Source organism: Tachysurus vachellii, chromosome 12, assembly GCF_030014155.1.
Source record: "Tachysurus vachellii isolate PV-2020 chromosome 12, HZAU_Pvac_v1, whole genome shotgun sequence".
Classification (NCBI taxonomy): Eukaryota; Metazoa; Chordata; class Actinopteri; order Siluriformes; family Bagridae; genus Tachysurus; species Tachysurus vachellii.
The window spans coordinates 7,940,712-7,955,292 of NC_083471.1; the positions used below are offsets into that span (position 1 = coordinate 7,940,712).

Sequence of the window (14,581 nt, forward strand, 5' to 3'; positions counted from 1 at the left end):
TGGCTTATAAATAAATTAATCTGAAATCCTTTGTTGACTTTAGTTGTAAATGTTCCTTCATCTTCAGCTGTCAAACAGGCTTTGTAATAAAATATATTAAAATGTGGAGTTATCTATGATTCCCTCTGTTTTGACTAAAGGCTAATATCAGCTTAGTGTAATGCTGCCACCACCGTGCTTCACCGTGACTGTGGTTTTCTTGCTTCTCTGCCAAATACATTTGAACTATGTCCACAAAGCTCTACCTCAGTCTCATCATTGTGTGATCTCAACATATTGTGAACACATGCTTCGTTGTGAGTTAGATGTATTTATCGTGAGGAATCTGCCCTAACCCATAACCAGACGTGATTAGTACTCACTCCTGCATCTACTGTAACGTGCTGTAGTTCTCTTGGCAGACTTCCTGATGTTTGTCACTGCCGTTCCCTGTTTTCTCCACAGTTTGAATTCTGAGTACAGTAACATTCCTTGTTATAAAAGGTTTCTGAACCTATCTTATTATAGCTTTTTTTATGTTTATTTGTATTTTACTTACTGAATTTTGTTGAACACGATATGTCAGTTGATTTTTTGTTATATCATAAAAACCTCTGTGGTATTAAGAAATTTCTTTATTTTTTTTTTTCACTTTTCAGACATTTCTTCTCACACTAGGTGAATTAAACATGATATGGATGTATCTGTCTACTCTCTAATCCATAAACATTCCTATAATTTAAATGCCCAGGAGATTTTTTTTTTTTTTTTTTGGTTTATGAAACATGCAACATGGCTGTTCTTAGCCAGAGTGTGAACTGTGTTCTTTGTTTTTGTTAGTGCAGAAACCTGGTTCTCTGTTTTGTTGTTGTGCTGGTTATTAAATGTTTAAAAAGTGTGTAGATTGTGTCAAGAATCAAGTCAAGAAACTTTTATTGTCATTTCCACTATATATATAGCTGACGCAGTACATAGTGTAATGAGACAACGTTTCTTCAGGAACCTGGTGCTACATAGAACAAAGACAGAGCTACATAGAACAACACAGATCTAAGGACTTAAAGACTTGTAGCTCTGCTCAATCAATTACAATACATACCTGACCAACTGGAAGAGCACTTTCAGCTTTTACTCACTGCTGATTTTCTCCAGTCCTGGATCATGGGTTTTGGCCTCAGTGTTGAGATACCAAACTGTGCAGGATACCTAGAGGATGTTGTTATTTATTCTGACTTCTGACTTCCACTTTGTTTGAAAATGAATTCTTTACTTTGGAGCAACTCACCGTCAAAATAAAGATAAACCCCATCGAGTCCAAGATACAGACCATCACTTAATTTCCTTTTTCTAAACAACACTTGATTTCAGAAGGTTATTAGATATTATTTCTGTTATAAAGGCCTTCTCAAAGCATCCTTCCATTTTCTACATCAACAGCTGCCGTTGGTTTGTGTAAGCTATGAGGAACTGAGGAACAAGTGGAAGAACCGAGCAACCATAGCACAGCACCATGACTAGATCTTCATCTGCGACAGGTGCAGCCATGTCTGCGTTTTCCACACAGAGACCTTGTCAGCCACCAGAGGACCTGCAGTCAGTGTGGACAACCCTGTTGATGATTTCTGTGAAGCTTCATGAAGCCAAGCCAAGAGATGGCCTCTTTTAAACAGATCTATTACTGTGTCTGTGTTATAAACAAGGAATTCCTGCTATGCCTTCAAGGTCACCATAGACACACAGTCATTACTTTAAGACACCGTGGCGCCAAAAATGCAATTCAGGCTTTTGTGTAACTGTTGCTTCATTAATTCAACATGAAGGATCTGGAGACATTCTGCACCGAGGAATCACATCTATGGCTTTGTTTTCTCCAATCTCATCAAGTATTACAGGAAAACTTTATTATAGACACATCACATTACTGAACTGCTGCTGGTCTTAAATTACCAACAAATATTTACCAACAAATGTGCACGTTTGTCTGCAGTAGATTGTGAAGTTGTTCAGTGTAAAGTTCATATTAAATCATTTCCACAGTTACGTCTCTGATGGATTCTCTGCTCAGAACAGATGTTATGTTTGTAGTCATGTCTGTAATTGATATAATGCTATAAGTAGGAAAATGTAAGTATTTATTATGTAATAGGTTTCACATAAACCTGACATTATTGACCTGTTTACTTTTTGTTGAACAGATTTTACTTAAGTCACATTTCTGCCTTTAATTTAAATACATTGATCCATGAATTATTTTTTCAGTGTGTATGACTGTCCAGAAGTTCAACACTGCTTCAAAAGACAAAGAGTTAAACTGGTAGAAACTAAAACAGCTTCTGCACTCATTCGAATGGTACATGTTTATTATTGTCATGTTCTGAGTTGATGAGCTCTAGAGAAGTTCTTCAGGTGAAATGAGAATTATCTGTAAGAAAGACAAAATACATGTTTTGTTAGAAAAAAATGGACCAGACAGATGCAGGGTTTATACAGCAATAATAATAAATAAATAAATAAATAAATAAATAAATAAATAATAATAATAATAGTACTTGGGGTCAACAGTCGAGAGTAATGAAGAGAGTGGGAAAGAGGTAAAGAAGCGAGTGCAGGCAGGTTGGAATGGGTGGAGAAAGGTGTCAGGAGTTCTGTGTGATAGGAAAATATCAGTGAGAATCAAGGGAAAGGTGTACAGGACAGTGGTGAGACTGGCCATGCTGTATGGTTTAGAGACAGTGTCACTGAAGAAGAGACAGGAGTCAGAGCTTGAGGTAGCCGAGCTGAAGATGTTGAGGTTCTCTTTGGGAGTGACAAGATTGGACAGGATTAGGAACGAGTACATCAGAGGGACAGCCCATGTTGGACGTTTGGGGGACAAAGTTAGGGAGGCCAGATTAAGATGGTTTGGACATGTTCAGAGGAGGGAGAGTGAGTATATTGGTAGGAGAATGTTGGACATGGAGCTGCCAGGCAGGAGGCAAAGAGGAAGGCCAAAGAGGAGGTATATGGATGTAATTAATGAGGATATGAAGCTAGTGGGTGCAAGTGTTTAGGATGCAGAAGATAGGGATAGGTGGAGAGAGATGATTCGATGTGGCGACACCTGAAGGGAAAAGCCAAAAGAATAATAATAATAATAATAATAATAATAATAATAATAATAATAATAATAATAATCAATTTAATATAATATAATAAAATTAATCTAATTAATTTTATTTGTAGGCACCTTTTTAGGTAACCTTTCACTCAAAGTAACTATACAAAAGTAATAAATAATAAAATAACAGTAATCAACAATAAATCTAAAAGTCCTATAACACATATTATCGTCCTCTAACGGTTTATGTCAAATATGCTACATTTTGTGATGTTACTTCTATGAAACCTCAAAAGGATACGGAATTGAAAGTAGTGTTTGTGGGCCATTAATAAAGTTTGTATTCATGAATTGCAATTTCTATTATTGTAAAATAAAATGCTGGTGTAGCGAAAAGAAATTCCCTTAACACATTGCAAAAATGACGATTAAAATTAGACGTGAGACTATCCGTCTAATGACAAACACATAAACAGCAGTATCAAGCTCCTTGATTGTTAATTCTGCATCACATGTGATTTTAAATTGTTCGTCTCTTTGGGAGCAAATTCACTTATTTCTTTAAAAAGGTAGGCAGGGTCTAAAATTGAAGGAGAGCATGAATATAAGTTCTGGAAAAAACTGGCGATCTCTATTGCTATTCATTTAGCATCAGAAAATTCTACAGTACACCATCAACTATTAAAGTCTAAACAGCATTCTTCACTCGAAGTTGTTTTTACAGAAACAAGCTGATATTTTTTCCTCTCCTTTCGCCGTCCATTTAGCTCTTGATCTGATGTACGCACCCCTTAGCTTTTATCAAATAAATTTCGCCTCGTTTTGATCGCAAAGACAATAAATGTGCAGAATCGTTGTCAGTTAAATCTAATCTGTTAGAACATTTGTTTAAATAAGAGATGGCTTTTTTTACAAGGTTACATTTATTTATTTTTTTACTTCATGAAATAGATAATTAATGAAGTTTGTATTTAAAGAATTTCCATTTACTTATCCAGGAAACCACACTGTCGCCATTCAAAATATTAAGAAATAAGATATTCTACCAATTTCACATATTCCTTTCTCCCAATTAAATGAGAGTTGAAATGAATTTACATTTCTGGGATTTAGCAGACACCCTCATCCAGATTGACTTACAATTTATTTCAGTTTATACAAGTGAGCATTAAGGGCCTTGATCATGGGCCCTACAGTGTCAGCTTGGTGGACCTGGGATTCGAATTCATGACCTTCTGATCACTAGTCCAACACCTTAACCACATCCCACACCTAACTTCCACTGCCCTTTGTTATGAAAATGTTTATCTTTCTGATTTATAATCAACTGAACTGAACAATGGTCTGTAAGAGGAGCTGCATATATATCACAAGTAGTTTACTATAGCGATAATCTGGTGTTTCAGCTTACAGCTCTCGTCAAAATGCCTTTTCTCGCGATGGTTCGTTGATCTCCAGGTCATCCAGGTAGATCTTACTTCCGGTTTCACCGTCAACATGTCATTAAAGTCGCAGGTGTTTCTGAGGTGACGAGCAAAATGTTTTCTTTCAGGACGATTCCAGATCCTGTTGTCTGCTTCTACACAACACCACGTTTCCCTGCGCATGTTCAGCTCGTGTAGCTGCTCTTGTTTCATTTTAAAGTCAACGTGCAAATCCAGTACAGTGACAGGATACCTGGAGTATTTCCGGTTGCCTTGACAACGGTAACCGGATACTCTGGACATCCGTCGTCCCTAGCAACACTCAAACAAATCATCTTATTTGAATTACAAATGTCCACAGTGCTCAGCGGATCTGTGTTAAGCAGTGATTACTTTCTGCCCAGATGTTCTGTTAATAAAACCCTTCAAATTGAACTTCTTAATAAAAAAATAATATAATTATATACATCTAGGGGGCGTGGCCAGCATCATATAGGAAGCTGACCTTAATAAAAAAAAATAATATTCTTTGACAGTCTTTAATATTGTCGTGTCTAATGCATAACGCCAATTTATGGTGTTAAACAATACATATTTTATCATTTAATCATTTCATCATGGTTTGAGTTTTAAAAGTGGAAAGGTTATAATAAGTGATATAGATATGCTTTTATATGCATATGAATGGATGGTGATTTAACAAGCAGGGCTTACTTTGTATACTGTGTTTATATACTTTTAGAGATTGATTTCATTCATTTAGAGAATGATACTGTAGATTTTCCAAAAGCATGCGATTATTTTTTTACTGCTGTGAGAAATGAATTATAGAAAGGTAATGCAGTGGGAATTCACTTTAAAACATTTCTTCAGCAAATAATTGCTTTACTGCGGCTCTCATGGCAGTATTGAAGCATGTAGTATAACCAAAACCAGTATAATTCCAGAAACATGTCACTGAGGATAAATGAGACAATAATCTAGACCAATCTAGACTAATCTAGACCAATTTAGAATCCGCACATTAGATTCTGGGTGTGTTCACTACGTAGGATATTTCCTGATCCCTTTGTGGAATAATTTATTAACCAGAAAAGGGTGTGGCTTCAGACTTAAAATGATTACATGGTCAGGTTTACAGGCGTGGTGTCAAAGTGAAGATAAGACACACTATGGTCTCACTTATATAACTATGATGGACGTTGCTTTATACTTCATACTTTATACTTCTTTATATATCATACAGAGATATACTCTTCTTTTTGTGAATCATCTCCAAAAAATGTTTTTAACTGAACCAGTCCACCTGAACTAGTCCACCTGAACCAGTCCACCTGAACCAGTCTACCTGAACTAGTCCACCTGAACCAGTCCACCTGAACCAGTCTACCTGAACTAGTCCACCTGAACCAGTCCACCTGAACCAGTCTACCTGAACTAGTCCACCTGAACCAGTCCACCTGAACCAGTCTACCTGAACTAGTCCACCTGAACCAGTCTACCTGAACCAGTCCACCTGAACTAGTCTACCTGAACTAGTCCACCTGAACCAGTCTACCTGAACCAGTCCACCTGATCTAGTCCACCTGAACCAGTCCACCTGAACCAGTCCACCTGAACTAGTCTACCTATCTTTGTACGTGACGTCCGCTGTCTCTGCCATCCGTCCATATTGAATTTTGAAAATGGATCATGTATATCCAAGTCAAAGGGATTGAGTTAGTGTACAGTCTCAAATCACTGATGAAAGGCAAAAACAAGTCACAAATCACATTTCTGTCTCGAATATCAAATCATGTGTCATCAGTCCACAAAGGTTGAGTATCGCAGAAATATTGACTTATTTATTTTGACTTCAGTTTGTTTTTCACTTCTGACAAAGAAAATAACCATTAACATTTTCATAATCATAAATGTAAATAATTCATAAAGGAATAAGTATCTGTAAATTTTATTAAGAATAATAATGATAAGAAAGCAGTCAAAACTTTCAAATATTTATTATTTATTTGGTTTTGGATTTGTTTTTTTTTTTTTTTGTTTGTTTATACCGGTCATGATTAGCATTAGCTAACGATTAGTTAACGGTTTTTCCGCCATTTTGTCGATGTAGCGTAATTTAGGCAGCTATATTAAAAACTCATCACAACGTCATCATCGCTGGACCAATCAAACACCAGTGAAACGCTTTGCCACGCCTTGTGAACACCGTGTAGGATGATCAGGAAGCGCGCCGCACCACGCCACCTCCCGTCATCACAAGTAGTAACGCGCTTAGAATGAAATGTTTTAAAGCCGGTTTCAGACACGAGAACGACGCCGGGCTGCAGGTTTAATTAGAAAGCAGGATTTTAAGCAGGGTGAATGTTAAGGATTTATAATAGAGAAAGAATTAAGAGAGCGTTAACATCATCATGGTGGCGGGTGAGATGATTCAGGAACCAGTGAGACATGGAGTCGACACACCTACGTGTGCGGATCAGTACGACATTGTCGCGGACTGTGATGTCAAAGTGCCCGTGAATGAAGAGAAGGAGCTTAGTGAGATCCACGCCATGCTTCCCGGAGCGCAAACACGTCTCCAGACTCACGTGTACCGCCGGCGCTTCGCAGTGCTCAGCATCTTCAGTCTGTATTCTCTGATCAACGCCTTCCAGTGGATCCAGTACAGCATCATCTCTAACATCTTTAAACAGTACTACGGCGTGACGAACGTGATGATAGACTGGCTTTCGATGGTGTATATGGTGGCGTACATCCCGCTTATCTTCCCCGCTACATGGCTGCTGGACCGCAAAGGGTTGCGTGTTACAGCGCTGCTCGGCGCCGGTCTCAACTGCGCAGGCGCGTGGATCAAGTGCGCGAGCGCTGGACCCGGGCTCTTCTGGGTCACCATGACAGCACAGGTCGTCTGCTCTGTGGCGCAGGTCTTTATCCTCGGCCTGCCGTCTAGAATCGCGTCCGTGTGGTTCGGCCCGAGAGAAGTGTCCACTGCCTGCGCCACAGCCGTGCTGGGAAACCAGGTGACGTGACGTCCCAACGTTTTAATAATTACTCTATTATTTCATCAGTTGTCCTTAATTCTCAGTTAAATATAAAGTACTCAAAGCTCTAAAACACACGTGTGTATGATTCTCAACCCCCTTCATAACATTTGTTCAACAAAATAACTATGCTTAATATGCAAATCAGAATAATGTTGTGTGTCTTTATTGGAGCTCCTGAACCTCTCCATCAGAGTAGATTATTAGAGCTTAATTTTGCTTTATTGTGGTGTTTATTACACCTGTGTTGTAGAGGAACGACGTAAAAACCCTCGTTCATGTGAATTGCGTTAGAAAGAAAGATCCATGCTCAGTGTGGTCTGGGGCAGAACCTCCGTATTGATCGAGGAGGTGTGAGGAGAAAGAACAGAGAAGTTAATGATCGCTCTAAACAGACGTGGTGAGCAGAAAAACATCTCAAGGTGGATCAGGTTCCTCTGCTGTCAGCCCAGCACTAGTTTAATAGTCTCCACTTATCCAGTGTCTGTGAACCTGTGAGAACTTAACATGAGCACCGTGTACATAAAAGGAAATGTACACAGATTGTGATAAGGCTGAATAGTTAAACTTGTCCGTCTGCTTCTAGTCTGTGTTTTCTGTTGCCCTTATTAACTTCCTGTCAGATTTAAAACAAGTTTATGTTCATTTTCAATTTCCTCATGTGTTTAGAGTTCAAACCGCTCACTCTCTCTCAATCTCTCTCTTATTTTCTCTCTTTCTCGCTCTCTCTCACAGTTGGGTGTAGCTATAGGGTTTCTGCTGCCTCCTGTCCTGGTCCCCAACACACCAGAAGATAAAGAACAGATGGGCCACAACATAAGCATCATGTTCTATGGGACAGCCGCTGCCTCCACTCTGCTCTTCATTTTAACCGTCATTTGTAAGGGTGTTTTTTTTATATATATATTTAAATATATTTCTGTTCACTCTTCAGTCAGATTCTTTAAAAATGCTGCACTGGAAGGGAATGTTAACGTAGAAATGAAGACATAGCATGTGAGAGTGACATGTTAACATTTGCAGCAGACAGTGAGATTCTGAGGAATGTTGATGAGTTACTTCTGTCTCTCTCTCTTTCTCTCTTTCTCTCTCTCTGTGTGTGTGTCTCTCTCTCTGTGTCTCTCTGTCTCTCTCTGCCTCTCTGTCTCTATGTCACTGTCTCCCACCCCTCTGTCTGTCTGTCTCTGTCTGTCTCGCTGTCTGTCTCTGTCTCTCTCTGTCTCTCTGTCTCTCTCTCCCAGTCATTCAGGACAGACCCTCTTTACCCCCGAGTCAGGCTCAGGCGGTGTTGCCCACAGACCTGGCAGATGATTATTCCTATAAGCAGTCTATCATTAATCTGTTCAAGAGCAAACCCTTCATCCTGCTGTTGCTAAGTTATGGTGAGATTATTATTTTTTTTTCCTTCATCCAGGTTTCAGTCCTTCACCTGGTGATTTCATATTTTTTTTAAAGAAGGGAATTAACATTCTCTCAGGCTGAGAAACAGCTAAAAGTATTCACTTGAGCTTATAGTCTAAACACGATGTAATGATTTTCATATGTAACTCTGTGGTGTCATTTTTCTCGTCGTCTGAGTTTCTTCATCATATAAAGGCGTCTTAATTATTAATCAGTTTGCTGAATGGAAGCAATGTGTGAATGTGTTTTTCAGGCATCATGACTGGATCGTTCTACTCCGTGTCCACTCTGCTCAACCAGATGATCATCACTTACTATGAGGTGAGGGTTTCTTCTTCATCCTTTTTTCTTCTTCTACTACTTCTTGTTTTGCTGGAATGTATTCATTTTTATGACTTAGTCACTGGTCCATGATGGTTTTAGGATGGTTTATGTGTAGGATTTATATGAAGGTATGACCGTAAACAGTAGATTTTCTTACATATTCACAGCGTGTTTTAAACGAAATGTGTATGTTTTACAATGTATGTTTTTACCCATGTTGATTTAGCTGAGAATGAGCTGTGAGACGAAAAGCAGGTTTTGGACTAGTTTATTTTTTTATACAACAAATGTCAGCAGGTTGTCAATAAGACAGAACAAATAAAACAGGAAGGCCTGGTCTTCACTCTTCTCCACACAGAAACAGGTAACAGTGTGATTGTCTCACGCTGACCAAAAGTAATCTTCTAAAGAAGTTCAAATGACATTAATCTATAAACATAGATGGTAATGACACACAGGAATGAATATCAGTATGATTTGACTTTAGACTCCTCCTTCCTCTCATACATTACTTTCTCCTGTCATGAGTGAGACACTGGATCCAGAGCCAAGGAGGGAAAATCACACCTACACACCCTACACGTATCTACACACACTTTACACGTACACTATAGACCCTACGCACACACCCACACACACTTTGCACACACTCCACAGACTACACACTCACCCTAGACACCGTACACCATAGACTTTATACATACACAATAGACTCACTGTTGATACACTCTAGACTCCACCCCCATTTTCACTGGAGGTGCGTTAGCACGTATTTGCATGTGAAAGGAAAACCAACCAAACTGATGTAATTACTATTGTTTTTTTTTTAACTAGAAGGTAGATCCTGAAACCATCTACACTTCATGAATGTTGATGTTCGGGTTGTTTTTTAACTGGAAATAAAAATGTAAAATAAATCAACTTCTCTGTGAATGTTGTGCTAAATCCTGTACCTCTCTGGGCTTGTTTTATTTCAGAGGGAAGGAAACTGCTGCAGGTTTTTCCTGCTTAGAAAATGTTAATTTTGACAGTTTTTTAAAAGAAAGATTCGTACGCTGAGAAAAAAACAGCGAGTTCTGGTGGATGGATTGCTGTAAGGTTCGGAGTTTGAGAGTTAAGGAGCTTTGTGCAGATTAGAAAGTCAGGTTTTGTGTAAAATAAACGTTACTTGTGTTCTTCATGCTACGTTACCCATCGGTGTCTCAGGGAGAGGAGCTGAACGCAGGCAGGATCGGACTCACCCTGGTCGTGGCTGGAATGGTCGGCTCCATCCTGTGCGGTCTGTGGCTGGATCACACCAAAACATACAAGTATGTGAACTCTGAGGGAAAAGACACACAGATTAACACTTTACACGGCTGAGCGGTTAAGAGGATTAGCGCTCGCTCCTGCTCTAGTCGGCGTTTAATGGTTTAATAATTAGAGCATTTCACTTAGATGGATGTTAGAATTACACAATTGGAGTCGTTGCTTCCCGTGTGTATTTGTTAATCAGTGTAACAAACATCTCACAACACTGTATATGAATATAAAACACAATGTGGCTGAATTTCACCTCAGTGACCCATAGCTCGTTTGCTAATTGTGAGGACGTCAGAATGAAGACGTTAGCGCAAGATCATTTTTCGTCACATCAGCTGGATGTTTCTTAAGTTGTTTTAGTTAAACGACTCTGTGAAACTATGTCATGCTGATTAGTCCTGTCAGGAAGGTTGAGTAAAGAGATTAAAGTGCTAGTCTTACAACCCTAATGGGATTAACTCACACAGTAAACTCAGGTGATGATCATGGGCTCCAAAACACTAACATCTCTAAGCATGGTCTTGTTAAATAACCGCGTCTCCGCCCCTTACAGAATGACCACGCTGATTGTCTACGTCCTGTCCTTCCTCGGCATGCTGGTGTTCACCTTCACGCTGGATCTCGGCCATCTCCTCCTCATCTTTTTCACTGGAGGAGCTCTGGGGTATGTTGAGAAGATCAGATATCTGTATCAGATCTGATTCCACATGATTTGAGCAGAAGGTTTGCTCTTTCCATTAAATGTCTGCTGCGTCGCTGTTTCTCAGCAACAGATAATCACTGACTATTCTATTGTGTTTAAAAGGTTCTTTATGACCGGGTATCTGCCCATTGGGTTCGAGTTTGCAGTTGAAATCACGTACCCAGAGTCTGAAGGCACGTCGTCTGGGCTTCTAAATGCCTTCGCTCAGGTAAATGGAGCACTTTTTTAATAGGCTGATTTGAATAAGCAGTCTGCTGCATTTCCACACACACACACACACACACACACACACACACACACACTTAAATGCCACACCATTGCCGTGTAATTTCCTACATGTCCAGATGAGTAATGACCATGTATCGATTCACAGGAATCTACCTGTAATAGTGAAGTGTGTGTGTGTGTGTGTGTGTGTGTGTGTTGCAGTTGTTTGGGATCATTTTCACATTGATTCAGGGAAAGCTCACCACACACTACAACCCACTGGCTGGAAACCTATTCCTGTGCGCCTGGATATTCATCGGAATCATTTTAACAGGTTTCTATCCTGAGTTGTAAATGATATTTATCTATTTAGTAACAATATCATTCATAAATAGTGTGTTCCAAACATATTTGTTTCCTCTCTGCTTTCAGCGTTAATCAAATCCGAGCTGAAAAGACACGACGTCAACATGGGAAACGGTAACTGTCAGGCGGTATGTATCACATTCACATAACCATTATTCACTCAGCAGGGTTGCCAGATTCTGTGTAGTGTACTGTATATGTGCATATTGGAAATAAGCAATACAAATTAGAAATGTACAAATCATCAACTTTTGACTTGTTAGGATGGAGTTTTTGAGTGACACCTGGCAACCCTCAATATAAAGTTCTAGGAGCTTTTCTAAAAAAAATGCATTTAAATAAAAAAAAATTTTTCATCATCCTCACATAAGTTTTTTTTTTTTTTTTTTTTTTTTTTTGTATTTCTTTTCCGTCTCTTTTCTCTTTGAGATTTTTAAATGCATCAGGAGAGCCGTAAAGAAGGATTAGTATTTCATATTGAACTTTTAGATTCCTGTTATTCAGTCTCTCTTTATGGTTTTACGCCTTTTCTGTATATTATTAACAGAAGAATCAAATGAACTGAAGTAAAACCAGGTGAGAAGTCAGCAGACATGACCTTCATGACCCACTACCCCATCTACTGCTCAAACTTTAAGAATAAATCATTTTCAGTGATTTTTTTTTTCTCTATTGACATTTTGAGAAAGCCAGAGCGTCTTTCAGGCCGCGAGAGCATTGTGACCTCAGTACTCTGAAATGATGGGATGGGATGGAGCTTTCAGTGTGTTGACATTGTAGGGAATTTAGCAGATCTTATACTATACTGAGATTTTGGTACTTTTTGGTGCAGTTCATCTGGATGTTGTGTGGCATTTTTAGCCAAAGGCATCAAACTAAACTAAACAATCAGTTTTGCTCTGTCCAGGTTCCTACTGAGTGTCCTGTGGATAAGACATCCAATGGATTGTCACGTGAGACAACACTGTAAAGCAGAGACTGTGCTGGACTTCTTCACCTCCATCAGCTCTCTCTCTCTCTCTCACACACGCGCACACACACACACCTTACTTGAATCTGTAATTCCTTAAGGAGTTGCTGAAACTGCTGAGTAAGCGTTAATGTCGTTTTCTGTATTTGTCTGTTTAGTGCTAAAAAAATTCCTCACTTTTTATAATCATGTTTTTTTTAAGGAATTTATTTATTTATTTATTTGGTGGTTCAGTTGCTTTAGTGACATAACTTCACTAAACAGTCCTGTGGAAGCTTCAAGAAATCTTTGTCCAATTAAGACATTGAACATCGTACTTACTGACTGAAAAGAAACTTACTGACCTTTTGATTAGAACAGTCGTCCAATCACAGTGGATCAGACTGGAAAATTCTGAATGAATTATATTTATATTTCATTATAAATATGTATTGTTTCCCCCATGATGATGAAGAACGTTTTAAAAACGCTGAGCGTTAAACGTACAAGATAATCTTTTTATTTTTTAAATGAGTAAATTATTTTTGGAGACACAGCGCTTGATCTTCGTCGCCTCTTTAACTAAAACCTGCATAGTTAAAATAAAAACCCAGTGTCACTTTTTAATCATTTGTTCTGTCCTGCAGGAAAGAAAACCCCCTAAAATACAATAAATTGTTATTTATTAATATATATTCGTGTTAACGGCACTAGAGAGCGTCTTTATCCCCGACTTGTTTACATAAAATCTTTTATGGCCTTTTTTTCTTCACCAATTTTTTGGTCCGTTCTTTGTGTTAAGTGAGCGAGATAAGAGCCAGTGATTAGCACATGATGACTGAACAGTTAAAGCACACGATTTCCACCCTGTATGAAGCGCAGAGTGCCGTAGTCACTGTGAAGGAGTTTAATTACAGGACACATGGTCGTGTGTGGATGTGGCAACAGACGGAGCTGAGCCACGTGACCACGTGTTCGAGATGCACATCTTTTTAAACAATCCTGAAGTGTAAATAAAGTGCAAATGTTATAATTGCGAATGTTGATTAGCAGATCTGATCTGCAGCACGATGCAGCCTCGTGCGTTTCACACCATTTTTACAGACTTTAGAGTCGTTATAAAACATGTTTGGATCAATTCTACTTCTGATTTCTATAAAGCGAATTTCTGTGGCACGTTTTAACGTCGATAAACTTGTCATGGTAGAATTTAGCATTAATGTGGTTTTGTCGGGTTTGTAACGGCAGCCCTGAAGAGATGTCTGAACCAATTCCTCCTTTAAAACAGCACAACTCTATTGTTGTTTACTGACACATTCTAAAGTTGTATAATTCTGTTTTTTTTTTTGTTTTTTTTAAACAGAAACGTGGCACATTTGTAACACCATGTTTACGACTTTTTTTTAGAACCAAATTTTGTATCGTAAACGACTGCATATTTATGTCCGTCTGTTATTTATTCGTCTGCAGTTTAATATGTCGGTTTGAGCGGAGCGACTAATGTGATGATGATTACCAACATGCTGTAGTTTCGCTTGTTACCTTCAGTCTGTTGTGTAATTCATGTCATCTGGCAAACATCTGGAAGCTGGCCTGCTGAGGATTCAGTACTGCTGTGGAACACCATCACTGACGTTGGACTCAGAAGCGTGTGCTGAATCTTTCGTGTCGTGCTCGTTTTGATTAAGATCTCGTTCATCGCCATAATCTGCTGTTCAGATCTCTGTAACTGAAGACTAGTAATTTATGATGACTCCATCTCTCTGGCCTCCAAGAGGTCATCTA

General features: G+C 38.8%; 2 protein-coding genes across 2 annotated transcripts; one reads left to right on the top strand and one right to left on the bottom strand.

The window, feature by feature from the left end:
* Window positions 1-2,329: 2,329 nt before the first annotated feature.
* LOC132855402 (spermatogenesis-associated protein 45-like) lies at window positions 2,330-4,826 on the bottom strand. The gene is made up of 2 exons (XM_060884326.1): window positions 4,488-4,826; window positions 2,330-2,401 (listed from the first exon to the last, which is right to left on the bottom strand). The coding sequence occupies exons 1-2, from the start codon at window positions 4,801-4,803 to the stop codon at window positions 2,382-2,384; spliced, it is 336 nt and encodes a 111-aa protein (XP_060740309.1). The 5' UTR covers window positions 4,804-4,826; the 3' UTR covers window positions 2,330-2,381.
* A 1,898-nt stretch (window positions 4,827-6,724) lies between these two features.
* flvcr1 (FLVCR choline and heme transporter 1) lies at window positions 6,725-14,580 on the top strand. Its single transcript, XM_060884175.1, has 10 exons — window positions 6,725-7,523; window positions 8,280-8,424; window positions 8,786-8,926; window positions 9,199-9,266; window positions 10,476-10,579; window positions 11,125-11,235; window positions 11,377-11,482; window positions 11,704-11,815; window positions 11,914-11,975; window positions 12,755-14,580. Exons 1-10 carry the CDS (start codon window positions 6,915-6,917, stop codon window positions 12,815-12,817), a joined length of 1,521 nt encoding a protein of 506 aa, XP_060740158.1. The 5' UTR covers window positions 6,725-6,914; the 3' UTR covers window positions 12,818-14,580.
* Window position 14,581: the final 1 nt, after the last annotated feature.

Bases quoted from the DNA above. Each gene is read 5' to 3' on its own strand.
- flvcr1 (XM_060884175.1), top strand. From the start codon at position 6,915: ATGGTGGCGGGTGAGATGATTCAGGAACCAGTGAGACATGGAGTCGAC. The intron at 8,927-9,198 runs GTGAGATTATTA...TGTGTTTTTCAG, and splicing joins CCTGCTGTTGCTAAGTTATG to GCATCATGACTGGATCGTTC. The intron at 11,236-11,376 runs GTATGTTGAGAA...TGTGTTTAAAAG, and splicing joins TTCACTGGAGGAGCTCTGGG to GTTCTTTATGACCGGGTATC.
- LOC132855402 (XM_060884326.1), bottom strand. From the start codon at position 4,803: ATGTCCAGAGTATCCGGTTACCGTTGTCAAGGCAACCGGAAATACTCC. The intron at 2,402-4,487 runs GTAAGCTGAAAC...TCTTTCTTACAG, and splicing joins AAGGCATTTTGACGAGAGCT to ATAATTCTCATTTCACCTGA.